The sequence below is a fragment of the Condylura cristata genome, unplaced genomic scaffold (assembly GCF_000260355.1).
Source record: "Condylura cristata isolate star-nosed mole 26May11 unplaced genomic scaffold, ConCri1.0 scaffold00032, whole genome shotgun sequence".
NCBI lineage: Eukaryota > Metazoa > Chordata > Mammalia > Eulipotyphla > Talpidae > Condylura > Condylura cristata.
The window spans coordinates 6063933-6090075 of NW_004567133.1; the positions used below are offsets into that span (position 1 = coordinate 6063933).

The 26143-nt window shown below is 54.2% G+C and overlaps 1 protein-coding gene across 2 annotated transcripts in view; it reads right to left on the minus strand.

Annotated features, from left to right (window-relative positions):
* KIAA0556 (KIAA0556 ortholog) overlaps window positions 1-26143 on the minus strand; it is a 148412-nt gene that overhangs the window by 46934 nt on the left and 75335 nt on the right. The window contains exons 10-14 of one of the 2 annotated variants that reach the window (XM_012732019.1): window positions 17788-17966; window positions 14794-14894; window positions 13274-13376; window positions 8467-8682; window positions 1758-1895 (exon numbers count right to left, since the gene is read on the minus strand). In XM_012732019.1, coding sequence (XP_012587473.1) covers window positions 1758-1895; window positions 8467-8682; window positions 13274-13376; window positions 14794-14894; window positions 17788-17966 — 737 coding nt within the window. Of the gene's footprint in view, window positions 1-1757; window positions 1896-8466; window positions 8683-13273; window positions 13377-14793; window positions 14898-17787; window positions 17967-26143 lie in introns of both variants that reach the window. The other variant, XM_012732018.1, reaches the window with a different exon arrangement.

Below are 26143 nucleotides of genomic sequence, written 5' to 3' on the forward strand. Positions count from 1 at the left end.
GGGGGAGGTTTACGAGGCAGGGCCTTCCGCCTGTGTAAGCCTTTGCAGATACAGTTCCCTTCACCATGAACACACTTCCTCCTGTTCTCCCTGGGCTCGGTGCTGTGTCTTTACTATGGCTCAGGTGGACACGCCATCCGGTATCCTCCGTGACCTCTCTCTCCCCGAGGCAGGCTCACACCTCCATGCTCAAGGGTTGCAGTGGTGCAGGCTAGTTCAGCCTGAACTCATCTTTTGAAAGAATTTAAATTAGCTCCGACACTGACACACCAGAAAGGCCTATAGCAAAATCCACCTTCCTAGCTCAAATCTGGCAGCACTGGCCAGCACTCTCCAAGACACACAGTCGAAGCTGAAAGGTGCTGCCCGGGGCACGAGCTTGCAAGTGTGCCACAGTCCCCACCATGCCCTTGTGTCTCACTACCACCAAGGCGCAGGGTCAGTTCCCATTTATCATCTCGCTTGCACGATTCCTCCCTGATCACAGATTGGAAAGCTCTTGTCCCCACGCCTATCAAAAGAGGGAGATGAAGGATCCTTTTGTTCCTCACCTACTGGCTCCCTGCTGAGTCCCTGGGGACTCCCTGCTACTTTGAAACCCTGGGCTCACCTTTCACCAGGCATTCAGCTCACCACACTATCTTCTCCATGTACATGGCTGTCAGCTTTTTAGACAAGGAGACGTCAGGAGCATGGACTGTCCTTTACATGAATGTCCTCAGAACATGTCCTTTACATGAACCAGATGGCACCTACTGTGTGCTCAATGATAAATGTTGAGCAGAGGGGTCAATGCAAGTGAACACAATGAGGAAAAAAAAAAGAGATGGGTATGCAGGGGTGGTGTGAAGGTAGAAAGGAGGAGAAGGATTCTGAGACTGAAGAGACAGCTCAGAGGCTGGGCGCCAGGTCCAGGGGCCTTGGTACACCTGGGAGCTATAGACACAGGCTGCAGGGCCGTGCGCTGCACTTGCTGAATCAGACAGTTTAACCAGAGCCCAGGCATTAAAGATCGAAAAGCTCTTCCAAAAGAGGTGGATGCATCAAGACGTGGTGGAATACAGACACAGTGGAGTACTACTCAGCGATCCAAAAGGATAAACTCATGTCATTTGCAGCAACATGGCTGTGGCTGTCAGAGATTATGCTAAGTGAGTTAAGTTGGCAGGAAAAAGATAAATATCGGATGGTTTTACTTACATGTGGAATATAGAGAAAATGAACAGAAGCTCAAATTTAAAAAAAAGGCAAAACGTGGACGCTGATCACAGACCTGAGGGATGCAGCAAAGGAGAGAGCAGAAGAGCACATGCACCATGGTGATGGGAGAACTACAGGGACTACTCCTGAACAATGACTAAAAAAAAATTTTTTTTTAATAAATCAAGATGGAGAAGCCCTGGCTAATGATGCAAATGAGTCTGCAGTCTGCACAGGTTTGGATTCTCCCTTGCAGCTACAGGCTGTGTGACTCCAGGCACCTTACAGACCTCTCTGCTTCCTTATCTGTTAAAAGTGAGTCTCAGTGCCTCCTTTTCCAGCTCCCTCTAGAGTGCCAGATTTTATCTGCCAGTCCTGCCTGGAGGCTCTGCTCCTCAGGGCTCTGACAATGCCACACCCAGGAGGAAGGCCCCAGCGCCCCAGCATGGGTCCCGGACTCCAGGAACCGGGCTACTGGAGAGTGCTGGGCCGGCCCACCAGCCCGGCCAGGAACCAGAGCCCCCCCTCACCCCCCCCCCGCCTCCCCCCTTACTTACACCATCCACACTCCAGTAATTCCAAATCTTGATCTTGGCCAGACCAAAGTCCTGCGTCTGTCGCGTGTTGCGGATCACAAAAAAGAGCTGGAGCGGAGGGTGGAAGGGGCACGTCCACAGGGAGGGGTCCTTCCCGCTCTGCAACACCAGCAAGGGGGGGAGTCGTTAGCGCTTGTTGGCCTCACCCCAAGGAGCCCAGGCTGGCTCTCCCACTGATGGGAGCGAACCAGAGAGGGCGGAGGGCGTGCGGAAGCCGGCCAGCTCCTGATACAATCCTGGGTGAGGTTTCCAGCTCACCCCGGGTCTGCACTGCTCCAGGTCGCTGGCTGGCACTGCCACTCTGATCTGCCCTCCAGCCTGAATTTAAAATGCAGCGGGCTTTATTTTAATTGACTTAATTGGCTCAGAGGAGAGCCCTGGGGGTGGGGAGAGACTAGAGGGAGGGACTGCAGGAAAAGAGCCTCCACTTGCACCATTTGATTCTCTGGCCAGCCAGCCTTTGATTTTCTTTTGTAAAACCCTGTAGGATTAAAAAAAAAAAAAAATTTTTTTTTTTAAACAGAGAAGAAAGAAACTGGCGCAGGCATTTGTTGGGACCCGGCCATGGCACCGAGCCTCGGGATTGATTCTGCTCCCTTTCAGGGTTTCCAAGCCTTGAGACCGAGACCGGGGTGCGGTTTCCGCCACCAGCGAGGCTGCCAAGGCCACACTCTGAGCCAGAGGGGCAGAGGAGCAGGGAGCCTTGCTGCTGTTTTCATTTGCACCCACAAATTTTCACATCAGGCGGGCTTTGGTGCAGGTGGAAAAAAGCCCCATCAGGAGACTTTCCCAGCTCCATTCGCCGCCTGCCTCTTCTTTCTGATGCCTCATCTCAGCCCCCACCCTCCCCCACCCCCCAAGTTCCACTGCTCCAGAGCTCATGCAGGCTCCCTCGGGGTCTGCGCCCCAGGGGCGCTTCAGCCCTTCTCCCCCGAGGCAGCTCTAGTGCCCCTTCACCCTCACCCCTCTGGGCACCCTGGGTTCCAGGCATCTCTTAAGGCTGGCATCTCCCTCAGTGTCCCCCAGTGTCCCTGTTTTCAAGTCCATGTCACCCGCCCACCCACCCCCTTTAAGGGAAGAGGCTGTGTATAGTTTGTTCCAGAACGCTTAGCATTCAGCAAGGTTCCTTGGCGCGTGGTAAATGCCCCCAAACTCTGCTGAATGATGAAGTGAGTACTTCCATGAAATCTCTCCCCCACCACCCCCCCCATACCTGTCCCCTCATGGCAGTTGTAGGGAAGATTGTAAATTGGGTGTCGCCTGCAGAGTTACTTTGTTTGGCTGCGAATGGTTGTTTAAAAAAAAAAAAAAAAACAGAAAGGAACATTCATTGCCAACGCTTAAAGGTGGGGTGATTGCACTTACCCACCCCCTCCTAGAGCTAGAGCTGTTTTCTCTGGGGATCTGGATGTCATGGCAGAGTGGGCACCGAGGCAGGGGCCAGAGTGGAGATTACCTGGCTGCTTCGCCCCCCGGCCTCTCTTCCCTCCTCAGGCCTCTGCCTTACCCCTGCAGGCTTGAGCTTAGGGTCCGGGCTTGGGGCTGAGCCTCCCCAGTCCTATCTGCCAGTGCGCGGCCTTGGCCTCTGACCCTGGCTGGAGCTGGGTCTTCTATCTGCATGGAGCAGTGGCCTGCATTTGAGAAGGTCTCAACAGACTTCTGTCACCGGGGCTGTGCCTGCTACTTGACAGAGGCAGGGAAGGCAAAGATTGGCTGACTCTGGGCTTTGGGGGCCCCCAGGAGAGGCGAGGCCCAGACTCCAGCTGCAGGGGAGAACAAAGGTGGCCTGTTCCGGTGACAATGTGCCTTTCAGGGGGAGAAGGCTGCTTTTGTTAGAGGGGAGGGATGAGTTCAAGGGGTTCTGACTTATTCTGGCGAGTTTCTCAAGCTCTGCAAGAACTTTTAGTGCTCTGGGCAGCTGCGAGGGGTCAAGACACCCCATCGAGACATCCAGTGGGCGAGTCTCACTCCGTCGTGTTGGGGCATAAAATGGGTCACTGTGGCAGCTTGACAAAGGAAGAGGCCGAGGGCTGCTGACCCGTGGGTGTGGGCACGGGGACTGTGCTTGATCTCCCATCACGTGTCTGTCAGCAGGCGAATCAGAGGGCTGAGTAGGAGCCGTGGTGGTCAAAGTCAGAGAGCATTAACCTGCTGGTAAGTCAGGGCCCCCAAGTCTTCTGATGCTGCCTTTCCAGACAGCCCCCGACAGAAAGGCCAGCGGGAAGCCCTTGGGGGCTGGACCAAGTGGGCAGCAGGCAGGGTGACAGCAGCTCCGGGACTTGAGGGTGGTGGGGGTCCCTCCCCTCAGCTGCTGATAGCCCACTCGGTGCCCTCACTGGGACTGCGCCTGGGACTGAGCATCGCTGCCATGCCTTTCATAGAAAGACCCGAGCCCAGCGTGGGGTGCTGTTTCCCCAAGGCTGATCCATACCCAAGTGGTGGAGAAAGTATCTAACCCTAGGTTTTTAATTCATTCATTCATTCTTAGTTTGCATGCTACTCAGCAAACCCCAAGGCAAGGAAGGCACCAGGTGGGGAGTGGAGACAGCAAAGGAGTCAGATGGGGGAGGCGAAATGAGGGAGGGGGCAGCCGTGCAGAGCCCCATCAGGCTGGCATCTGGTGCCCGGCGCCACGGGGAAGGTGCAGCCCGCGTGGAAACGGCCTCGGAGTGGGGCTGCACCCGCAGGACAGGGGAGCCGGCGTGCGCAGACCCCAGTTCCCGCCGGGGAAGGCTAAGAGAACCTCTGGGTGGTCCCAGTTCCCTGCCAGGCTGGGTCAGCTGCTGGGAGCCCAGGGAAGAAACCCTTCCCTGGAGAAATATGAGGGCTGGCTGTAGGAAGAGCAGGCGGTGGCCACGACAGTGGGAGGGACGGGCTGGCGGGGCAGGGGGGTGACCGCAGCATCTACTTCCCACGTGTTCAACAAACACGCAAACACGCAACACGCAGTCCTTGCTGGGGGGGGGAGGGAGGGGCTGGGAGCTGTGCCTGGAGCCTGACCCGCCTGGTTCCAGTGCTGCCAGGGGTAAGACTGCCCAGGAAAAGATCAGGTGGGGGTAAATTCAGTGAAGAAAAATGAAAGAAATATGAACTGCCAACGGAAAGACAGAATGGACAGCCAGGAAGGGCCTCTCTTGGGCAGTAGCTTTCCAACTCCTAAACAGAAGTGTTTCTCTCTTCCAGTGTCAACCTAACACAGACCCACTGGAAGATGCTGGCGCGCCTTCATAAATGATTTTAATGTGATCATTTATGAAATGATCATATGAAAAAGGAACAAGTACACTGAACAGTTTGGATAGATAACCAGGGTCTGTGCTGAGGGGAAAAGGCAATCTCAAACAGGTTATGGATGGTATGGTTCTATTTCTTTTGAGATTTATTTATGTGTGCATACGGAGCTGGGGTATAGGTCAGAGGTGCAGGGGGTGGCGAGAGGATTCACCAGCGACAGAGTGGGGAGCAGAACAGGCAGATCGACAAAGTGCACTGCTGAGGGGAGCAGCAGGTGGGTCAGGAAAGGTCTGCCGCGCCATATGGGTCAGCTCTGGGGCGGGCGGGGATCAAACTCGCACTGAGGCAGCTGCAGCTCGCTTGCAGTGCTGCGCTTTAACCCGTTGCGCCTCCAGGGAGGGCCCCATGATTCTATTTCTACAGCATTCTTGAAGTGACAAAAAGTACAGAGAACAGATCAGCGGTGTTGAGTGTAGGGACACGTGTGGGGAGGCCCTTCTGGTGATGTAACTCTTCTGGATCTTGATGACCTTGTGGTCACTGGAATCTACCCAGGATAAAAGTGCGGAGAAGTCGTATCTACACACGCACCGATGAAGGCATGAGCATCTGCGTATTATGCTAATGTCAGTTTCCTGATTTTGATGATGGGCTGTGGTTACTTTGGATCTTACCATTGGGGAAAGCTGGGGAAAGACACATGGATCTCTTTGTATTTAAAAAATCTTTGAGGGGCCCTCCCTGGTGGCGCAGCGGGTTAAAGCACAGCCCTGAGAATCTAAAGCCGCTTCGGCATGAGTTCGATTCCCGCCTGCTCCAGAGGTGACCACATGGCGTGGCAGACCTCTCCTGACCCACCCGCTGCTCCCCTCAGCAGTGTACTTCGTCTGTCTGCCTGTTCTGTTCACCACTCTGTCTCTGGTGAAGCCTCTCGCCGCCCCTGAGCCTCTGGCCTGAACCCCAGTTCTGTATGCACAAATAAATAAATCTTTAAAAAAAAAAATCTTTGAGAAATAATTCAGATCTCTAGTTAAAAAAAAAATCACAATTTTAGAAGCCAGAGGTGGAACCGAGGAGGCAGGTCAGAGGGGCAGAAAGGGGGCTGGGCTGTTGGCACCCTGTGTGTGAGATGGGGGTAAGAAGCGGGCAGACAGGAAGCCTCCCAGGCCACCGGGGGCTCTGATTTTACTGCTAGGTACAATACACAGTCATGGCAGGAGATTTAAGTGGGGGTGGCGGAGGTGGCGGGGTACAAAGTGATAGTTTCAAAAGACCACTTTGGAGACAGAGTAGACAACAGAGTGGACAGGACAGGAACAGAAAGGCCCGAGGTAGGAGGCCACAGGGCAATGAGAAGGAAGCGTCCGTCAGGCTTGGAGGTACAGTGGCAGGAGAGAGAAGGGCCAGGGCCCAGAGTCTGCTGTGGGGCAGAGTCAACAGGACGCGCTGGTGTGCAGGAGGCCGGGGGAGAGGTGTTGGGACACTCAAGGGACACTTGGTGTAACGGGCAGCTGAGGAAGGAATATCAGAGAAGGCTGAGATGCGGTGTGGACAGGGGAGTCGAGGCTGAGGTTTTGGATCCCTGGCGTTTGAGATGTCCAGTCGCATCTAAGGAGAGAAGTCAGGCAGGAAAATTGACTTTGAAGCCAGGAGCTCCGAGAAGCAGGCAGGGCTGCTGCTCCGAGAAGCAGCAGCATATGAATGTGCAATCATCCGAAGCCACAGGCCTGGGCAGAGCAATAAGAGGATGGTGCAGGCCCGGCAGGGAGGAGGGCCTGTCCCGAGTGGGGGGTGCTCCCACGTCTCCTGGCTTGCCAAGGCACCTCCACTGAGCAACCTCAGTGCCCGTCACAGCTCTCAGTGGCTCCACCTCGCCATGGCCTGCGTCCCGCACTTCTGCAAGACTCGGCCTGTGCATTTATGAGATGTGGCCAGGAGCCCCAAGGGTCCCCAGGATTAAATGCGGGATGGCTGAGGCTCTGGCTGGCATACTCTGCTTTAACAAATCCCAGGAGATCGGATGGTTCTGAGAAGCCGTAATTCGTCCTGGCAGCTCCAGAACTGGTACATGGGCTGGCTTTTAAGGACACCCTATAGCAGGGCAGGAGGGGGGATCCGGCCCACCCACTGCCGGGCCCAGACACCCACAGCCCAGATGAAACCACTGCCTCATGCTCCAACCTAAGGGCCACAAAACACCCCCCAAATCCACCGAAACCAAAGTCCTCACTGCTATCACACGGCCAAGCCTGCAGAGGGGGAGAGGGTAATCATTGAACTGGTCCCCTCAAATCCAATGATGCTTTTTATTGCCTCTGATATGCTTCCAAAATGGCACGATTCTAGGGGGACAGGAAGGGGTGGCCAGGCTGGTCCAGCCCCAGCAGCACACCCAGGGAGCACAGACTCAGGCAGGAAGCACAGCAGAGACCTGCAAGGCCGGAACATCCGGGGGTGCAGGCCACAGGGCCCATTACTTCAAGGTTGGGGGTTACAGAGATGCTGGTTCTTAAGAGGCTCGGACACTCAGTTAACACGGTGGTGGGCTGTCACTGCCCTGCTGCTTAGCTCCAATCCCGCCTTTTTTCCAGTAACAACCCTGAATTTCCTCAGGGAGGATTCCCTCCCAGCCTTGGGGGCATACCCAGTCCCAGGGTACCCAGCCCTCCTGGCTAGACTGGCACTGGATGTTTTCCATGGAGAGAAGGGGTGACATGTTAACTAGTTAATCAATTAACCAACAAATACTGGCCCCCTCCTGCCAAACCACCAAACCTTTGGTGTTCAAGTCCTCAGGATGCCACCTAGATCTTAGCACAACCGGGGGGCCCATTCTGAGCCCCTCGGGCGACAGTTCGCACCCCAGTGGCTCAAAACTCAATACACACGTCTTTGAACAAATTGGCGAAAGTCAGACTCCACTTCTATCATTGCCCGAGTAAGAACCATTAGGATTACCCACACTCCCTCCCCCTCCCATTTGATAAAGGGGCAGAAAAGAGGATGCAGAGGGAAAGCCAGTGAGTCGCTGAAGGCTGCAGAGTCAAGGCCAGAGCCTGGGTTTCCAGAACTGGGAGTTTCAGAATCGCCCTTCCTTTCCTTTTCTCTAAAATGGGAGCTCGAGCTACTTCTTGGTGTTCATACCATTGATGATCCTAACAATGGAAACCTGTAGCTGACACTGGCGAGCCCTGGGGTGCGCAGGCACGGTGCTCCTTGACCCTTCCAGCGCTCCATCATATCATTATTATCTCCCTTTGCAGATGAGTCTAAGGTAGCAGTGCGGGGGGCTGCCCGTGGCAATGAGCTGGGAACCCGCCTCCCAGGTGGATGGCCGTGGGAGATCCTTTATCCTTCTCCCACCCTTGTGCCCGTATGGACCTGAGGGCAGAGAGGTGCGTGGATATGGGGCCGAGACCGACGCCCTTGCACTTACAGCTAAGTTCCTGTTGACCAGGCGGCCCAGGTCCCCAGGCGAGGCCGTGCTCCGGATGTCCACATCGTGAGGGGACACGTAAAGCTTTGTGTCGTTCAGGTCGAAGAACTCGACCTCCGTGAGGCCCACCCATGACGTGTTGCCCCAGTTGGATAAGATTTCTATGGTCACGTAGGCAGCGTCCTTGTCTTCCTCTGCTTTCCGTCTTGATTTGCCCTTAACAAAGAGAAAGACGTTATTAATAAACGACAGGTGGAATTCAGCTCTATCACTAAACAGCTTCTTTGACCACTACAGCCCTGGGTTCTCATCTGTACAGTGAGGATAAGAAAGGCAGTCACTGCAAAAACCAAGTCAATTTAACAATAAACAGCCCCCAAAGAACCCCTGGGGGACATGCTCAGCGTCACATTTAATAAGGAAGTTGCGGATCAAAACCACAATGAGCTCTCACACTCCAGTGAGAGTACCTCCAACAGAAAAGTGCTTGAGGGGGTGCAGAGGAAGAGGACCCCACCACACTGCTGGTCGGCATGGGAACCGGCACAGCCATTTTGGAAAGCGATCTGGTTTACCTTCATCTTGGAAATGCTGTGTGACTCAGCAATTCCACGCTTGGGCATAAATCCAAAGAACATGAAACCATCAACTCAAGACGTGTAAGTTCTACAATGTTTACTGCAGCATATTTATGGTAGCCAGGACTGAGAAGCAATTTGATAGAGCCCTGGGTCAAGAAGATGGGGCCTGGCTCAGCGCCATCACCGCTACGGCTCGAGCTTGATCCCCAGCCAGGGAGCTGACCCACACGGCGCAGCAGACCTCCCCTGTCTGGCCTGCTCAGTGTGTGCACACCCCTCAGCAGTGTAGACCTGCCGGTCCTGCTCCCCACTCTGTCTGTGCTGAATGCTGTTACCCCTGTTTCCTGGCCTACACCCCAGTTCTACGCAAAAACTAAAAAAGAAGATGGGGTTTATCCATACATGGAATATTATTCATTATAAGGAAATGTTGCATTTACAGCAAAATGGAAGGTGTTCAGGGGATAATATGTAAAAAGCAAGTCAGAATGACAAACACTGGCTGTCTGCATAGGACGATTCAACAAAGGCAAAAGCTTATTAAAGCCTAGAGAATGTTATTAAAGGAAGTAAGTCTTCTGAGGTTCGATGGGAAGGGGGAGAAAGAAAGGGTCAGAGAGGTATGAAAGATGGTGGTGGAAGAAAACCAAGAAAGAAAGGAAAAAGCACAAATGAGAAATTTTATTCAGATGATGCAAACAAAGCAAAGCACCCACTGCACAGGGTCTTTATGAAGACCACGTGAGCTGTAATTTGCAACACATTTAAAATATAGTCTGTGTTTTCTTTTTCTTTTTTTATAGATGAGATGTGGCCATTTTGTTTTATTTTAAGATTTATTTACTTATGCATACAGAATTGAAGTATAGGCCAGAGGTGCAGGGGCGGTGAGAAGCTTCACCAGAGACAGAGTGGGCAGCGGAACAGGCAGATCAATGAAGCACACTGCTGAGGGGAGCAGCGGGCGGGTCAGGAGAGGTCTGCCACACCATGTGGGTCACCTCCGGGGCAGGTGGGGATCGAACTTGCACTGAAGAGGCTGCTGCTCGCTTGCAGTGCTGCGCTTTAACCTACGCGACCAGGGAGGGCCCTGGTCAGTGTTTTCTATAAGAGCTTGCACATTAAAAAAAAAAAAAGCATCTAGAAGCCATCAGGTTCTTCTGAACATCATGCACCTTTGTCCCTAAACACCAGTGTCGGAGGCGTGCCACGGCTTCTGCGAATCAGCAGGTGGAGCGGGACAGCCCAGTTTCAGATGCTCAGTCCCCAAGCCTGGTGCCTCGGGCTAGGGCGGGGTATGGAGATAAGCCTTTTACAGGCTCTTAAGATCGAGGGCGGCCATCAGGGTGGGCCCTAGCCCAGTTTGACCCATGTCCTCATCAGACGACATGCAGACACCTACAGAGAGACCAGGGGTGCAGGGGCGCAGAGAAAGGCCTTGCTGCACGGCGAGGAGGCAGGCAGCTGCAGGCTGGGGGGCGGCCTCTCGGGAACCAGACCCGCGACACCTGGGTCTTAGAGTCTCGCTCCCAGAACTGGGCAGAGACCCCTGTCCTCGCGTGGGGGACTTCGTGGGCGCAGCTGGGCAGTACAGTGGGTTACAGAGGACCCAGGACAAGTCGCTCCACGTCCCTCGCCCGGTTGGGGACAGGGGACAGCGAGGAAGGGCCCGGCTGTGGAGCGGCTTCCTGCGGCCCCGTGGGCCCCACCGCAGTACTGGTCTCCGGATCCGCCCTGCGCACACTCGCCCTCTGTTAATTAGCGCTGCTGATCGGCAAGGGCTCTGTAAGCAGGTTGCTGAGCAAAGGAACAGCAACTGCTCCCTACTTATTTTTTTAATTAGTAGCCAGCGAGACGCGCCATCGCTCTTGGCATGTGTTGACCGTGCTCCGACTTCCTTGTGATTAGGACGGGGAAGGAGGCAGGGAGGTCCGCTCCCAGCTCCCAGAAGGAACCCCCTTTCTCTGTTAGCTTGGCCCCAGACCCCACAGTTTCTACCTCTGCTGCAAAGGGGGAGATGGGGGAAAGCGGAGGGGGGCTGGTCGAGGCCTCCCTTGCCCTGGGCCTGAGTCCCAGGCTTGAAGGACCATGATAAATCTAAACTGGCTCCTGAGGGGGGCGGATAGGAGGTTAACGAGCTTGAGCTTGGGGGGCAGTCGCCACTGCCGGATGAGCGGCCTGGGAGGCGAGAAAGCTGCTGGCCTTGGCCTCTGGCGCCAATCTGCTCCCAGAGGTGCTGCTGGTCTCACTCCCACCGCAATCTAAAATGTGCAGATTCCTGCAGCTGGGATTCTGCAGGACAAATCTGAGGAGTCTGTAAAGCATGACAGTGTCACAGCTTGTCCAGGCTGTGACCCCATGGCAACTCCTGCTTTTCAGTTGCTTGACTCAGGATCTCTCCTCTGAGGGGGTCTCAGGCAAACATGCGTTGGGAAGTGGCTGCATCCTGGCCCTCACCACCCAATTCTCCCTTGGGAAAGTCACCCTTCTCTTTGCTCAGGCCGGAGGTGCGGGCCTGGGCTCCCTCGCCCCAGGAGGAGCTGACTAGTCCCGGGATCAGCATGTCCTGTCCCCTCGGATCTGTGCTGGTGGCTCTGCTGAAGGCCGGCCGGCTTCCACGCCCTGGGAGAGACGCAGGTGGGAGCTACCAGGCCTCTGGATGGCGGAATGGTTCGAGGGGGAGTGGTGGGGCTGTTCCAGCCAGAGAGGGCCCATGGGGTGCAGTGCTGTGGCCGGACACAGAGGTCGGGGAGGTGCTCAGGGGTGCCCGAGGCCGCAGAGGCCCAGGGCAAGACAGTGTGAGCTGCTGCCCGAGCCCCGTGCATCCCGATTGTGGCATTTATGACAAGAACCTATCATATTTCTTCTCTTTGTTGTCTCAGCCACTCTGCCCTGGGTTTTTGTCTCTCACAACAAAGAGACTTGATCAAACCAGGCTCTTTTTAATGTGGCCGAAGTTTCACCACACTTAAGAATCTTCACAGCTTAGAAAGCAACTGTTCCAGGCAGGGGAGAACAAAGCTTTGATTTTTCTAGATGCCAAACGCTCAACTGTTAGGTGCCGGTTCCTCCTGGCCAGGGTTCAGCAGTCCACCCTGCCGGGCCCTGCCGGTACCAGCCTCACCACGGCGGGGGCTGCAGGCCGCTGACCCAAGTGGACAGCCACTCCCAGGCCAGAGCGCTCAGCAGGCTCGACCAAGGCCACATGACCTCTAGGTCAAGGTGCCAGGGTCAAAGCCCGGGCTTGAGTCGCGGGGTCCTGCTGTCATGCAAGTGGGGCGCTTCGGGTTAGGTCCTTGACGGACCCATCGTGAGATGGGGGAACACAGAACCAAGTGACCGGAAGACAGGCGTGGGCTAAGGAAGGGGTGAGAGCATGCGCGCGCCAGTGTCAGAGGCCCTCGGCAAAAGTAATGTTAACGCGGACATCCGATGGGACTGACCGCTGTGGCACAAGGGAAAAGGAGCCCTCCCCCTCGCCCTCCTACCCCGATGCTGACCCCTTGCAGGCTGCGTCCCGGCCCCATCGACACGCTCAGGCAACGCTGGCACAGCCCTAGCAGCCCTTCGGATCCCACAAAGATGTGGAGCCCCGTTTGCAGTTAACTCTCCGGCCTGGGCGGTTTCTATCTGCATCACCCCCAGAACGGCCGTTTCCATTGCCACCGCCTGTGCTGACACATCCTATGCTTCCCTGACGAACTCCACTACTATGGGCCGTGTACGTCATTCTGTTTTTCTTTTATTATCCACCCCCACCCCCCCAATGATTCTGCAGTAGACATCTCTGTCGTAGCTGGTGATTTCTGTGAGGTGATTTCCTTGGGGTCAGAAATGGGGCTGGGGCGTGACGACAGAGCTGTCTGCCTTTTTGCTTTTCAAGAACGTGCCAGCGTATCTGCTGCCAGCCAGGGAGTCTGCCAGCTTCACAGAGCTGTGCCAGTATCAGAGGCTATCATCAAAAATAATTTGTTAAATCAGACATCAAATAGGACATTAAGGTTGTTCTAATTTGCATTTCTTGATCACCAGCAATGTTGGACATTTTCCTGTGGGTTTATGTGCTATTTATAGTTCTCTTGTATAGACAAGAGAACTCGGAGCTTCTCATTGCTGAAACTTCTCGTGCTGGGAGGAGGGCAGAGGGAGACGTGGGTAGCGGGATGCCAGATTTACAAACCCAAGCTTCGGGTGGGGACACGGAACATAACTGCTGAGGTTCTTACCTCAGGGTCTCTCACTTGCTCCTCAGTTGAAGAAACAACCCGGCTGAGGTGGGCAGAGTCACTTTCGAGGGCCTGAAGGACTTTGAGAAGCTTCTGCTGTTGTCTGAAATGGGATTTTGTTTTTAGCAAGCAGGTGTAACACAGAAGAGAATACTCCCATCCAGGGTACGGCACTTACTTTTCTACCGAGAGGAGTAGCGAACAGTACACACACCCCTGCAGATCCAGGGTGCACCCAGCTGTTTCCCTCCCTTTGTAAATAACCGTACAATTAGTGACAAAAAGTCAGAGCCAAGGAGAACCCACTGTTTGGGGCAGGATGGCCAGCCGCCCTCCCTAAGCTGCCTAGTGACCCGTAAGAGCCCGGAGCAGTGATTGGCAAAGCACAGCTGGCAGGTCAGATGCAGCCTGCGGCCTGTTTCTGTATGTGTGGCCTTTAAAACAAATGGGAAATGAACTAAACGTGCAAAGTCTGAAGTGTTTACTCTCTGGTGCTGGGCTGGAAACGCTTGCTGGTCTGGAGACTGCTCTGTCCCTCTTATGTCCAAGCACACAGCATTCCAAACGCAGCAGTTATCTGCAAACGTACCCCCTATGTGGCGTTTAAGGCTGAGCTCCCCAAGATCCTGGGGCACAACATTCTTGGTGATGGAGAGAGCATTGCTGGGTGATGTGTGTGCGGCGGGAATAAAATGGCATCAGAAGTGAACTGGCCTCTCGGTCCAGCCTTTTCACCTGCAGGGAAATGGCCAGTCCTCTTGATGGCCACGCTGGGAGGCAGCCACGGTGTCTAGTCTGGCGTCCACAGACGCCTGGGGACATGGCAAGCGCTGCCATTCAGTTTTCCTACTAATTGTGAGTAGGAAACAGCTTCTGGGTGAATTCACAGGCTAGGAAAGCCCTCCTCTCAGGCGCAGGCGTGAGCTTGGTGGCCAGGTGCCGGCTGAGTTCCAGACCCTCATCCCGGACGGTCCTGGACTGCCCAGGTCCGCACAGTGACCGAGGCTGTGTGCTATCCTCGGCTGGAAACCACGCTGCCATCCAGCGCATTAAGGTCAATTTTGCCTGAAGACTAGAGGCAGCCTTTATTTTCATGATAAAACCTGACAGTTCTAATGACGGGTGCTACCTGTTCACAGAACAGAACACTGCCTTTGAACAACTCTTAATAGAGAAAAGAAGGTTCAAAGGACTGCTTTGGGCTCCCCTCCCAGGCCAGCTGGGAACAAGTTCACTGCCAAGCACTGCGCAGATGCTTCGGTAGAAACCTTTGAAAAGGCTGGAGTTTCACACAGGATGGAATCAACTGAACAAGTGGAGAGACATTTGGTTAAAAAAAAAAAAATCAAGTCAAATTTGTCCTTCAGGGCTGGAGGGAGGCTGGGAGGGTCTAGTCTAAGGGAGCAGTGTAAGGTGGCCTGGAATAACATGGGACAAGCAAAGACAACCTTCCCTTAATAAGACCCTCGTGCATGGACCCCGGGTTCCTGTTTGTGTTTTGAGGCTGCCTGGCCCAGTACCTGCTTCCCAAAAGACTGATTCTGTCGATGGCCTCGCTGACGGCTCTGGCGCCCCCTGCCGCCCTGGCTGGCTCCTGCGTGCTGGTTGACGTGGTAGGAAGCTGCTGAGGATGAGAAAGCTCATTACACGGGTGTCCGAGGTGACACAACTGGCCCAGCAGGGCCCCAGCAGAGACGTGGTCAAAGGGACACACTTCTCAGGCCTTCGGGGAGTAGGGGTGTGAATGCCAGGCCTGTTTGGGGGCTGACCGGTTCTAGAAGCTCTCGCTGGGTCTTTGCAAATAAGCAGGGGCCTCAGCTTCGCATGCTGTGGGAGGTGCAGGAAGTCATCCACCAAAGGGAGCTACTGGAAGACTTTCCTTCCTCATATCCTCTCCCATCTCAACTGAACCCCTGTTCTGTTTGCTACAAAGTAACAGGATTCCAGGGCCAATTCCAGGAACAGACTTAGGCCCTTTGAGCTCTCCCTGCCTTTGAGCTCTTCCCGGTCCTTTCACATATCTAAACTAGAAACAGGCCCTGCTCTCTAGTGCAAATGATTTTCGTCACAGAAGTTCTGTGGGTTGGGGATTAGGGGCCAGGGGGTCGGGGGTGGGCAACCTCTTTAGGAGTATTGGTGGGCAACAGCCTATGAAGACTGGGAGTATAGAACCATAGGAACAGTGCAGAAAGAAAGCCATTACAGTGCCCAGCCCACGGGGGGGGGGGGGGGGCTCTCGCCCCTCCCCCACTGCACCCCAGGTCTCCCCTCCCTGCCGTCCCCATCAGTCAGGCTTCTTCCTGCTCCTGGACAAGCTGCGCTCACTGCTAACCCCGTTCCTTCCACCTGGAACGCTGCCCCTGTTGCCAGCCGACTCCCTAACAGGCAGGTACCAGCTAAACAGGGTGCCCTCTGCGGGGACTCCTCGGGCCACGTGGAGGCAGCTCTGGCACATTGGCAGCTTTCAGTCTCTCTCTGCAGTCACCTCGTTGTCTACGGCTTTGCTTGCCTGTAAGCTCTACGCGGCCAGGGGCTGCTGGGCTCTGTCCCAGACCCCTGTGCCCGGGGACCCCAGCTTAGACCTGGCACAGCCTAGCAGAGACACTGCTGGGGCCTTTACTGACCTCGTGTCTGTATTTGCTGGGCAGTCTTCGCTGCCCTAGCTAGATACAGGTTTTATTTACTATTCAGCTGACTAAGATCCACTTTTGTGTGGTCAGGAAACAGGAACAGTCTAATTCCATGACAAGGAATAGAGTCAGCAGGCCTGGGTGAGAATCCTGGCTTTGTCTTGTAGCCTTGGGCAAGTCACTCTGGCCAGCGTCTCCCCAGGGGAGCACAGGGGGACCTGCTGGGCCCTGGGGTCTGTTGGGGGAGAGCCCTCTGGGTGCTGTGGGAATGGGATTGGTTGATCCCCTCGGGCCCTCACTGACCTCCGGGGTCTCGCCCTTCTCCTTGGGCAGACTGCACCATGGTCTGGCTGGGAGCTCCTCCACACCCTGGAATGACGTGATCACATGACCTGAAGTCACACCCTGGAATGACGTGATCACATGACCTGAGGTCAGCATGAAGCCAGCCGCCACCCAGCGACACAGGAGGGTACAGAGGGGCAGGGGCATCTTGAGATACTGTAACTGGGTGGTCCCTAGGAGAAGGGAAGTTCCAGGTTCCCTGCCCCACCCAGAAGGAGGGTGGAACTGAGCAGAGAAAAAGGAGAGAGAAGAAGAGAGAAGGAAGGCAGAAGGCAGATGGAGAAGGAGACCTAAGGAAGCCACATGGAGTAGCAAACATGTGATGAAGAAACCGGGCTTGTTTCCTGACCCTGGACTGGTTAAGGCAGACGTGGGTGAGATACCTGTAGGGAGGTGACTATGGCAGTGTTTATATTGATTTTGCTTTTGCTCTTTTCCTCTCAGATTTGTCTGGCCATTTCTGACCCTTTTCCATGGGTCCCGGCCAGAAGGTGCTTTAGTCTTGTGGCAGGCTTTCAGGCCTTGCTTTGGGCCAATCCCTTTTGGGTTGACTTTTGCCCACGAGGGGATGGGTAACTTCAGGTGTTTGATTTAGAAGTTACATTCTTTGTGTTTCATATTGTATATTCATTGTATTAAAGTCACTTTTCACTAAAGCTTTATATGTTTTGTCTTGTTGCGGCGGATGACAGAACCCACTTAGAGCAGGCAGGTTTTGGGGACTTCAGGGGTGCCTCTCTCTGAATTGAGGTGCCCTATAACAATACCAACGGCATAGGCAAAGCACTGAGCTCCCCCAGGGGCAGTGCACCACAGAAGCTGGGGCAGAGGATGGGAGGAGCACCCCCCCACCACTTCCCAAGACACCACCTGAGGACACCTTGTTCTTGGTACCAGCAACCCCTATATAAATGGGGTGACGACAGCAGCCCTGCTTGTTTGAGGTTGCTACGAGCACCAAGGTTGAGCTGAGAGAAAGGGTTCTGAGAGGTGATTCAGGGAGCGCCCTGCAGAGGGGGGCCGCCGGCCCTGAGCTCGGGCTAGGGCCCCGGCGCCCCAAGGCCCCTACCCCACACTGCCTTCATTCTTTCGTCTGTTGCTCCAAATTAAAGGCAGCAGCACAAACCCAAATTCTGGGGGGCTTGGGCGGCCCCCTGAGCCGGTGACACGGATAAAGCACAGCTCAGCAGGGGGTGGTGAGGACTGCGGAGGGCGAGGGGCTTATGAGCTGGGGAATGGGGTCTTCCCAGAGAAGCCAGAGCTGGTGGGTTACCCCATCCTTTCTCTGAACCACTAAAGAACTCAGGGTTTGCAGGAAATCCAGCCAAGACTAGAGGCAAATCCAGCATCCCTACCTGGCTTTCTGGAGGAACGGGGACCGGGCAGGTTGGTGAGCAACCACGTGGAGCAGTGGCCACGCAGCTTAGTCCGAGTCAAGGGTGCTATAAGGCCTTTCTCTCCTTCCCTCGCTGCTCAGACCTGGCCTGGTCCCTGAGAAGCCCGAGCCCCCTCAGTGCTGTCCCTCTGCTGTGGGCCCACCTGTGCGGGCAGTGTGCTGGCAGGGGGCACGGTCTTCCGGCTGAGGAGTGACCTCTGCAGCGCTTCGTTCTCCACCCGGATGGCTTGGAGCACTGCCGAGGCGTCTTCTTCTCGGTCCTCAGCCTCTAGCACGGGTTTTCGGGTTGCTGACAGGGGTCTCTCTCTTCGGCTGCCAGGTCCTGTGGGCAGAATATAGGGGGTGCGCCTTTAGATTGCATTCCCCAAGTGCAGTTCAAAATCAATTAGATCCAAATTGAGCTACATTCTATAAAACAACTGGTCTGTACTTTCCGAAAATGTCAAGGTCACTCAAGACAAAGGCGGCTAGGGAAGCTTTCCAGAGTAAAGGAGGCCGGGCAGACTGGGCTAGGGAGGTGAGCTTGGGACTGGATGTGGGTGGGCAAGCACTGCCCTAGGGCACACTTTACAGCAAGTAAAGGGAGGGGTGGTGGTATTGTATTCATGCTACCTAGTTGAATTTCGCAAATGCACTGTGATAATAAAGTCAAATGAATGCGCTTAATCTCAGGAAATACTCAGTGCAGAGTCTGAGGTAAAGGGGGGAATGCCTGCAACTTGATCTCAAGGGACAGATACATATATGTGCTGAGGGAAGAGCACACAAATCTGAGTCCTCTGAGAGGAAACGGTCCTAACTGGAGAGTGGGTAAAGGGGGAGCAGGAGCCTCATGGTACAATCCTTTAAACCTGAAATTGTATCTAATTAAAAGCCATAGAAACAATTTCACCCTCCAACAAAGCATCCCTGTGGAGTGATAGAGAATAGCGGAGTAATAGAGAATACCATGGCGGGAAGAAGGGTATTCTGGAATAGGTCTATGTGGTTTAGTTTCTTTTTGCAGGGGTAACAAGAAGTGCAGGGGTGGCACTCAGGTTAAGGGGTGTTGCACAGCTGCTTCTGGGGACGGAGAAGGAAGGAGCTGCTTGAAAGGAGCCCCTGGCTTCCGTGCTCCTAGGGAAAAAGCATTGCAATGGTGGGTTGATTCTGCAAGTTCCAGTGAATGGAAACTTAATTTTATAAAATATAAAGTGAGATGCAAAAAAGCGCGCAATAAGATTGAATAAATCATGATCTATCCATCACCGAGTACTATGCAGCTGTGCACACTGACAGATTACGGATATGGTGACTTGAATTGGCTTCCTGGTCCTCTGGGGAGGGGGTGGGGCCGAAGTGAAACTGACCATTAAGCGACTACAGGCAAGGTGGGGTAATGGACGCATGGGGGGGTCACTAACACCCTTTCAATGATTGATGCTTGGGTTCTTTCTATATCAAAAAAACACCTCCATTTAAAGTAGAACTGCTCAAAATGTTTCCATTGGGATGTTGACAGGGGCTTTTGCCTACTGAATCTCTTCCCCCCTGAAAATGTTTAGTGAGTGTCCCTGGGCCAGGCCGTCTCGGCACTGGGGACACAGTGACCAGCTAGATCCAGACCCCTGCCCCCAAGGAGGGAGATGAGAAGCCAGAAAAAGAGCAGAGTGCCGGGTGCCAGGCAGCAGGGAGGGGTGTGGGGGAAGAAGCGCTGGGGCCAGGGCATGTGGGTGGGCACTCGGCCTGCAGGGAGGCGCGAGGTGGGGGCAGGAGCCAGGCTGGGGCGGAGAGACACGGTCACAGCTGGAGAGGCGATGGGGGGTGGGCAGGTGGGGCAGAGCCTCGGAAGACCCAGGGAGATGGGGACGCCCAGGTGCTGAGCACAGAACAGACAGAAGGGAGGGGAGGGGCTCGGCGGCCCCGCAGGGGCTCAGGGTGGCCGGACTCTGCATCCCTGTGCCAAGAGGCTAAGGAGAAGCGCGAGGCATGACTCCAGGTGGAGGAAGTGAGGAAGTGGACCGTGGAGTTGCTTTCAGTTGAGCTGGGGGGGTGTGGGGTTCAGGAGGACAGCGCCCCAGGGCGTGGTTAGCACAGGTGGGGTCAGGAGGCCAAGTCGGCCTCCCAGCGGGGCCCACAGCTGCCCAGATGGAGTTCCGTGTAGGCGCGCAGTGTCCTTTGCTGAGGGCACACAGAGTGACCTTAAGGCCAGCCTGCTTGTGGGAGACTGCTGGGGTGCGCCTCGGGGGCTCTCTGGCTGGGGGGGGGTGGCGGCTCCTGCTCGGTCCTGTGAGAAGTGACGTCCCCGCAGAGAGCTGGGGCAGCCACATGGGGAGCGCGCTGGCGCCCAGCTCCCTTGGACTGTCCCCTTGGGCGCTGGGGGCTGGGGCAGCCGGTTTTCACAGAGGCCGTGGGCTAAAACGAGGGAATGCCCACTTACTCCAGGCACCCGGAGAGGAGCCGCACCTGCGAAGTCCCAGGGCCGGGGCAGGGTGAGACTGAGTGTGGGGGCTGAGCCCCACGGAGGGCGCAGCGAGGCGCCCTCAGGACTGTGCTGCTAGACAAGCGAGGATCTGAAACCTAGGTGAAATGGCCTGAATTTTATTTGCTTATCACATATTCTGTTTTTTTTTTTTTTAAAGATTTATTTATTATTTATGCCTACGGAACTGCGGTACAGGCCAGAGGTGCAGGGGCGGTGAGAGGCTTCACCAGAGACAGAGCGGGGAGCAGAAGAGGCAGCTCAATGAAGTGCACTACTGAGGGGAGCAGCGGGCGGGTCAGGAGAGGTCTGCCGCGCCATGTGGGTCACCTCAGGGGCGGGGATCCAACTCGCACTGAAGCGGCTGCAGCCAACTTGTAGTGCTGCGTCCTAACATGCTGCACCACCAGGGAGGGCCCCATATTCCGGTTTTTAAGAAGCACAGTGAAGGCCAACAGAGTCCAAGGGCTGGTCTGACACAGGCCCCGGCCAGTCCACTTCCCCGGGGGTCACAGGCGCCCAGGGACCCTCAGCCCCGCCATGGCCAGAAAGGGTCCTTTCCTGGCTCTGCTGGACCTGCTCACACCATTGTACCGATGCTGCCCCAGGGCACAGGAGAGTAAGGAGCTGCTGGACCTGGGATGGGGCTTCTGCTCACCCGCTCCCCCTGCCAAGGAGGCTTTGCTTCTTGTTTGCCTCAGACGCGGCCGCCTCTATGGCTGGAGGGGCTGGAGGCAACCCAAGCACTGGCAGAGAAAGGGCGGGTCAGAAGATGCTGGCTCACGAGCAGCCGTTCCGACTGCCAGGGGAACGCGAGCGTTCAAAGGGCTGAGTGCCACACTGGCGTCCACGCAGTCACTGGCCCTGGCTACACTGGGCTGGCGTGGGGAAACCCCACGTGCAGGGTGCAGGTTCTCGAGCCGAGGGGGCTGCAGCAAGGTGGGTGTCTGTCTTTACTGCCATGTTGATTGGCTGCAGGAGGTCTGGAGGTGGGTGGGACATGCCTGGGGAGCAAAAACAGGCACTCGGCAGGTGGTGCGTGCCGGAAGCCAAGCAGGGCAGAGGCTGGAGGTGCGTTGGATTGGGGGTGCGGGTGAGGACCCCGTATGAGACACACGGTCAAGGGAGGTGACCTCTGAGCAAGACCCGCAGACGCGCCTGTGGACACCCATCTGGGGAGCAGTTCCCGGCCAAGGGAGCAGCAGGTGCCAAGGCCCGCGGTGGGTGGAGCTGGCGCGCAGAGGAGCTGCAGCAGAGGGCCTCGGCTCTCCCCGTCGGCCCGTGCTACTTCAGGACGCCATGCCCACCTGTTTAACTGCTATACCCTGGCACCTGGCATTAGGATTTCTGTCAGAAGAATGAATGGAAAGTGATTTCAACTCTAAACCCTATCAAGTGCGGTAAAGCAAATACTTTCCTCCGTCATCTGCAGTAAAGCAGAGCTGAAAAATTCAGACCCCTTCAGATCCTAGCGGTGGCTCTATAAATCAGGGGATGAGATGGGGGTAGTTCACCAGCACGTGCGGTGGGAGGCTCTGGCAGTGCCAGGACAAGCAGCACCTGAAACCCTCGAGCTCCCTCATCTGCCTCTGGCTCCGCCAAAGTCACTTGCAAAGTCCGTTGCGGGAGAGCTGCTTGCCCACGCCGCCGGCCTCCGCCCTCCGGGCCGGTGGCTCTGACCTTGACCAGCGGGGCCCACCTTTTCCTGGATAAAGATATTCAGGAGGGCATTTTCTTCTGGGGGTCCAGTGCAGTCTGCACGGACTCTTCTGCCCCACGGCTGTCATTGGCGAGGCAAGACGCCACACTCCATAATCACTGGGCGCTGCCTGTGTGCCCTTTGAGCCAGATTATGCTAAGATGATGCTTTTAAAAATTAAATCAGCCTTTCTCTGAGTGAAGGTCAACTCTGCAGCTCTGCTAAGAATGCTTTCGCCACCCGTGGCTTCCCAGAAATGTCTGTGCCTGTGTTCTCCCGAATTACATTTCTGCTGACCGGCTGGTGTTTACGGCGCATTTCTCCACCACACTCGAGGCAACCACCTTTTAACTCTTTTTGACGCTCTCGGTGCTCGCTTGGGTGAGCCATTTGTGCACTGCTCTGGATACCCACCAGGGTGGATTTATTCTCCTCACAGATCTAGCGTTGGTGGATTTATTCACACAATAAATCTGCGCCACCAGCAAAAGCCAAATGCACATTTTAATTTATCCCAAACTGCTCTTTTCTGCTTGAAAACCATCTCTCTTCTGTTAACTTCACTTTCTCTTTGCTTCACCAGAACTTGGCTTTCATCTCTCTCGCAGAGAAACAAAAGGCGTATCAATTCAGGAGATTTACCATGAATGTGACACATGTCACAGAGGAGACGGAGGACACAGGGCTGGCGGTCGGCTCACCAGCCAGGAGACTGGTTCCCTCCCACCAGATGTCCTGCGAAATGCTCAAATTCAGTCTTGGCACAATTACCCCTGACCACACGCAAGGAGACTTTGAGGTCACCCGGGTAGCCACTGAAGCAGCAAAGATGAAGCCTCAGAACAATGGTCTCTTGCAGAGATCGTCCATCAGCAGCCCACGGGCCAAAACCAGCCAGCAGATGTGTCTAACTTTTATTAAAAAAAAAAAAAATGGAAATAGAAGTCCAACTTGGGGAAGGGGGTAGAGGAAACCTGAAAATTGGGATACCTGGTGTCTTGTACAAAAGCATCCAACCTCACACCACCCTGGCCCGGCCTTTCCATGGGGCAGTCTTAGGCTGAGCTGGTGACCGACGACCCCTCTGGCCAGGGCACGAGAGCACCAGTTTCCACAGCGCGCCCACCGCTCCCCGCTGTCACCTACCTGCCACTCTGGAAACTACAGCGTGTGTGTAGCAAATGGCCCAAGAACACGGCGGACTAAAACCGCAGGCTTTGGCCTTGAGGTGCCCACCCTTGCCCCTAAAATCCAGCTAGGCGGCAGGAAAGGGGGTGCACCTGGGGTCAGGGTCTGTACCAGAGTCCTCCAAGGTCTGCATTTCGAGACGGCTCGGCCTCATCATGTTACATGCTGCCCCTGGGGTAGGAGACGACACAAGCCACCCCAGCTGCTTCCACCCCGGCTGGCCACCGCCACTTTGCAGTGTGATGCAGCATCTTCTGAAAAGGGGGGGGGGCTAGGCCGGTGGTCGTTAGCAATCATGCCATGCACTGTCTCTACAGAGCACACGAATAGCAGCTTGCCGCCTTTGCCGTCCGGAGACCACCACGAGCTGAGCAATGGCCGTACCCTTGGGCCGAAGGCCCTGCCTGACTGGGTGGCGCCATGCAAGGCCACCCAGCCCATCGGCACACTGCCTCACTCCACAAGGGGTGCCAGGCCACCCCGGGTAACAATGAGTAACAATAAAAAGGTCGATGTTTTAGTCACTACATTGGGGTAGGCTGTGAGGCAGCATGGGATAGCTGTCAGATGTGGCTTGTCGAGGACAAGCCTCCTCTCATCTGTACAGCTGGTTTGGGGGTGTCCTCAAGGGCAGGTGCTATCTCAGCCCCTAATTCTTACGTGCACACAACTCCCAGGGAAGGCAACCAGCCCTCCCCTCCCCCAGCAGAAAACTGAGAAACTTCTGTTCTTTCCTCTTAGAGGTGATGGTCCTTTCCTCTCATCTCTGAAAATTTTCTAACAAAATGCCCTGCATGGTTCATTTTTACGTGAAATGAACAGCAGTGGTCCTGGTCTCCCCAACCACTGTCAATGGTCCACCATCTGGTTTTCCTTCCGAAACCACCCTTTGCTCGCTCTTCTAGGTGGTGTGGGTGGATCTGACCCCACTTCTGGCTCAGCGTGGGCTACGGAGGAAGTGTCCCTCCCTGGAGACTGGAGATCAGATCCTTGGAAGGAGGCTCCTGAACTGAGGCAGAAAGGAGCAGTCTCTTCCTATGGGACTGCTAGGCCAATGAAAGAGGCACCAGGGTCATCTCTGGGCCCAGCCTGACACTAGAGACCTGGTTCTCCTGGTGTGGTCCCTGGACCAGTAACCTCAGTATCACCTGGGAACTTGTTATGAATTAAAATACTCAGGTTCCCCATTAGAGGAACTGAATTAGAAAGTCGGAAGGAAGCCAAAAAATCTGTGTTTTAATTTGTGGTGCAAGTAATTTAGAGGTACTGAGCTAGAGGGAAGCAGAGCTGGTAAGATTACTGGAGCACCTGGAACCCACCATGCCTGAAGCCAAACTATTGTCCTGGACTTCTCAGGCCTGTGAAGAATATTTCCCTCTATTGCTTGGATCTCTATCACTTGCTATGAACAGTGAAGGTATTTATTAATCATTGCTGATGATTATTAATAAGAGGTCATAATATGTTCTGAGACCCTGGGCTTACGCAGAATGGGCTACAGGTTTTCCTGGCAGAGTGCTAACTGCACTTCTCTAACTCACTTGTGCTGAGGGGTGTTTACTTCATTTCCATGATATGCCACTTGCTTGGGCAAAGTGGTTCAGATATATCACTTCCCAAGAGCATTCTGACAATTTGGGCACTAAACTTTCTGCATTATAGATTAATGTTCTTTTACCCTCAAGAAGACAACAGGTCTCTGGAAGTTTCTAGGAAGGCTATGGGTAGAGATCAGAGTAATACAGACCTTTCATTAGCACCAGGGACAATTCCAGTGATGGAGAGCCTTAAGCTCTTGTGCAGCTGCATCATGTGCACATTTAATTGACACAAATTCAATTTTATGTCTTGGCCAAAGAAAAAGGGGCAAAGGGAGAAATAACTCTTTAAAGAGTGCAGGCAATAGGCTACATTTCTGGTAATGGCAGACTAGCTAGTCTGAACCAATGCTTCCATGGAAGACAACTAGATAACCTGGATGAAATATGAAATCTGTTTGAGAAGAACCTATATGTTTAAAGGCACAGAGAGTGAGATGGGCTGTGAAGAATTACAGGGAGAGAGTAAGTAGGAAGGAAAAGGAAACCGGAGGTGAACCCAGCTCCTGGCAAGCTTTCCCCTTGGGATGCTGATGCTTCTGAGAAGCACTGCTGCCAGGCTGGGAAAATGAATGGAGCTGGCGACAGACTCGGGGCCACAGTCTGAAAGTCAGGGTGACTGGACATAGCTAGGGGTGAAGGGCACAGCAAGATTAACAACGTGGAGGAAATTCAAACTACTATTGACTATATACAATGATGATGATGATAATGATGTCTAAAATCTAAAGAGAATTAAAAAGTGTGACAATGATAGCATTTAAGTTGGGAGGGGAGTAGAGTTATAGAGTTCTAAGGTCCTTCTGCTGAATAAGAAGTGGTAAATTGTTAATTTAAAGTAGACGCTAATAAGTCAGGAATGCACGTTGCAATCTCTGGTAATGACTAAAGGAATAATAAAAGAATGTATAACTAACAAGCTAATTGAGAGGAAAAAAGAAGAATACAAAGCAATCAGTTCAAAAGAGGGCAAGGGAGGAGAGGAAGAAGAACATAAAACAGGCAGAACAAATAAAAAGCAAACAATAAGATAGTAGATTTAAACTCAAATATATCAGCAATTACATTAAACATAAATGGACGAAATGTGCCCATTAAAACACAGAGATTGTTAGTGGATAAAAATAAAAACCAATTACATGCTGCTTACCAGAGACAAACCTCAATAGAAGGAAGCAGAGAGTTTGAAAGTAGCAGGATTACAAAAAAAAAAAAAAAAACAAAAAACCTGAACCATGTGACCAAATGACCCAAAGAAAGCTGGTAGACGTCAGGGGAAAAGCATTACTGGAACAGAAGAGTCTACCAACACAGGATGATAAATCATTTGACTCACCAGGAAGACCCAAGAAGGCTGTTTTTTGTTTACCCTCCAAAGACAACCCACCCTGAATATAAGATAAGCAAGTCAGCAGTCCACTTTCCAGGGCTGCCTGAGAGTGGGTGAGCTGGCCACTCAAGTGCCTTGTGCCCTGCAGATGTGACTATCCAGTGCCCTCAGCACAATGTGGGCGCTTAAAAACACATCTTTTCCCTATAATCCAGACTCTAAA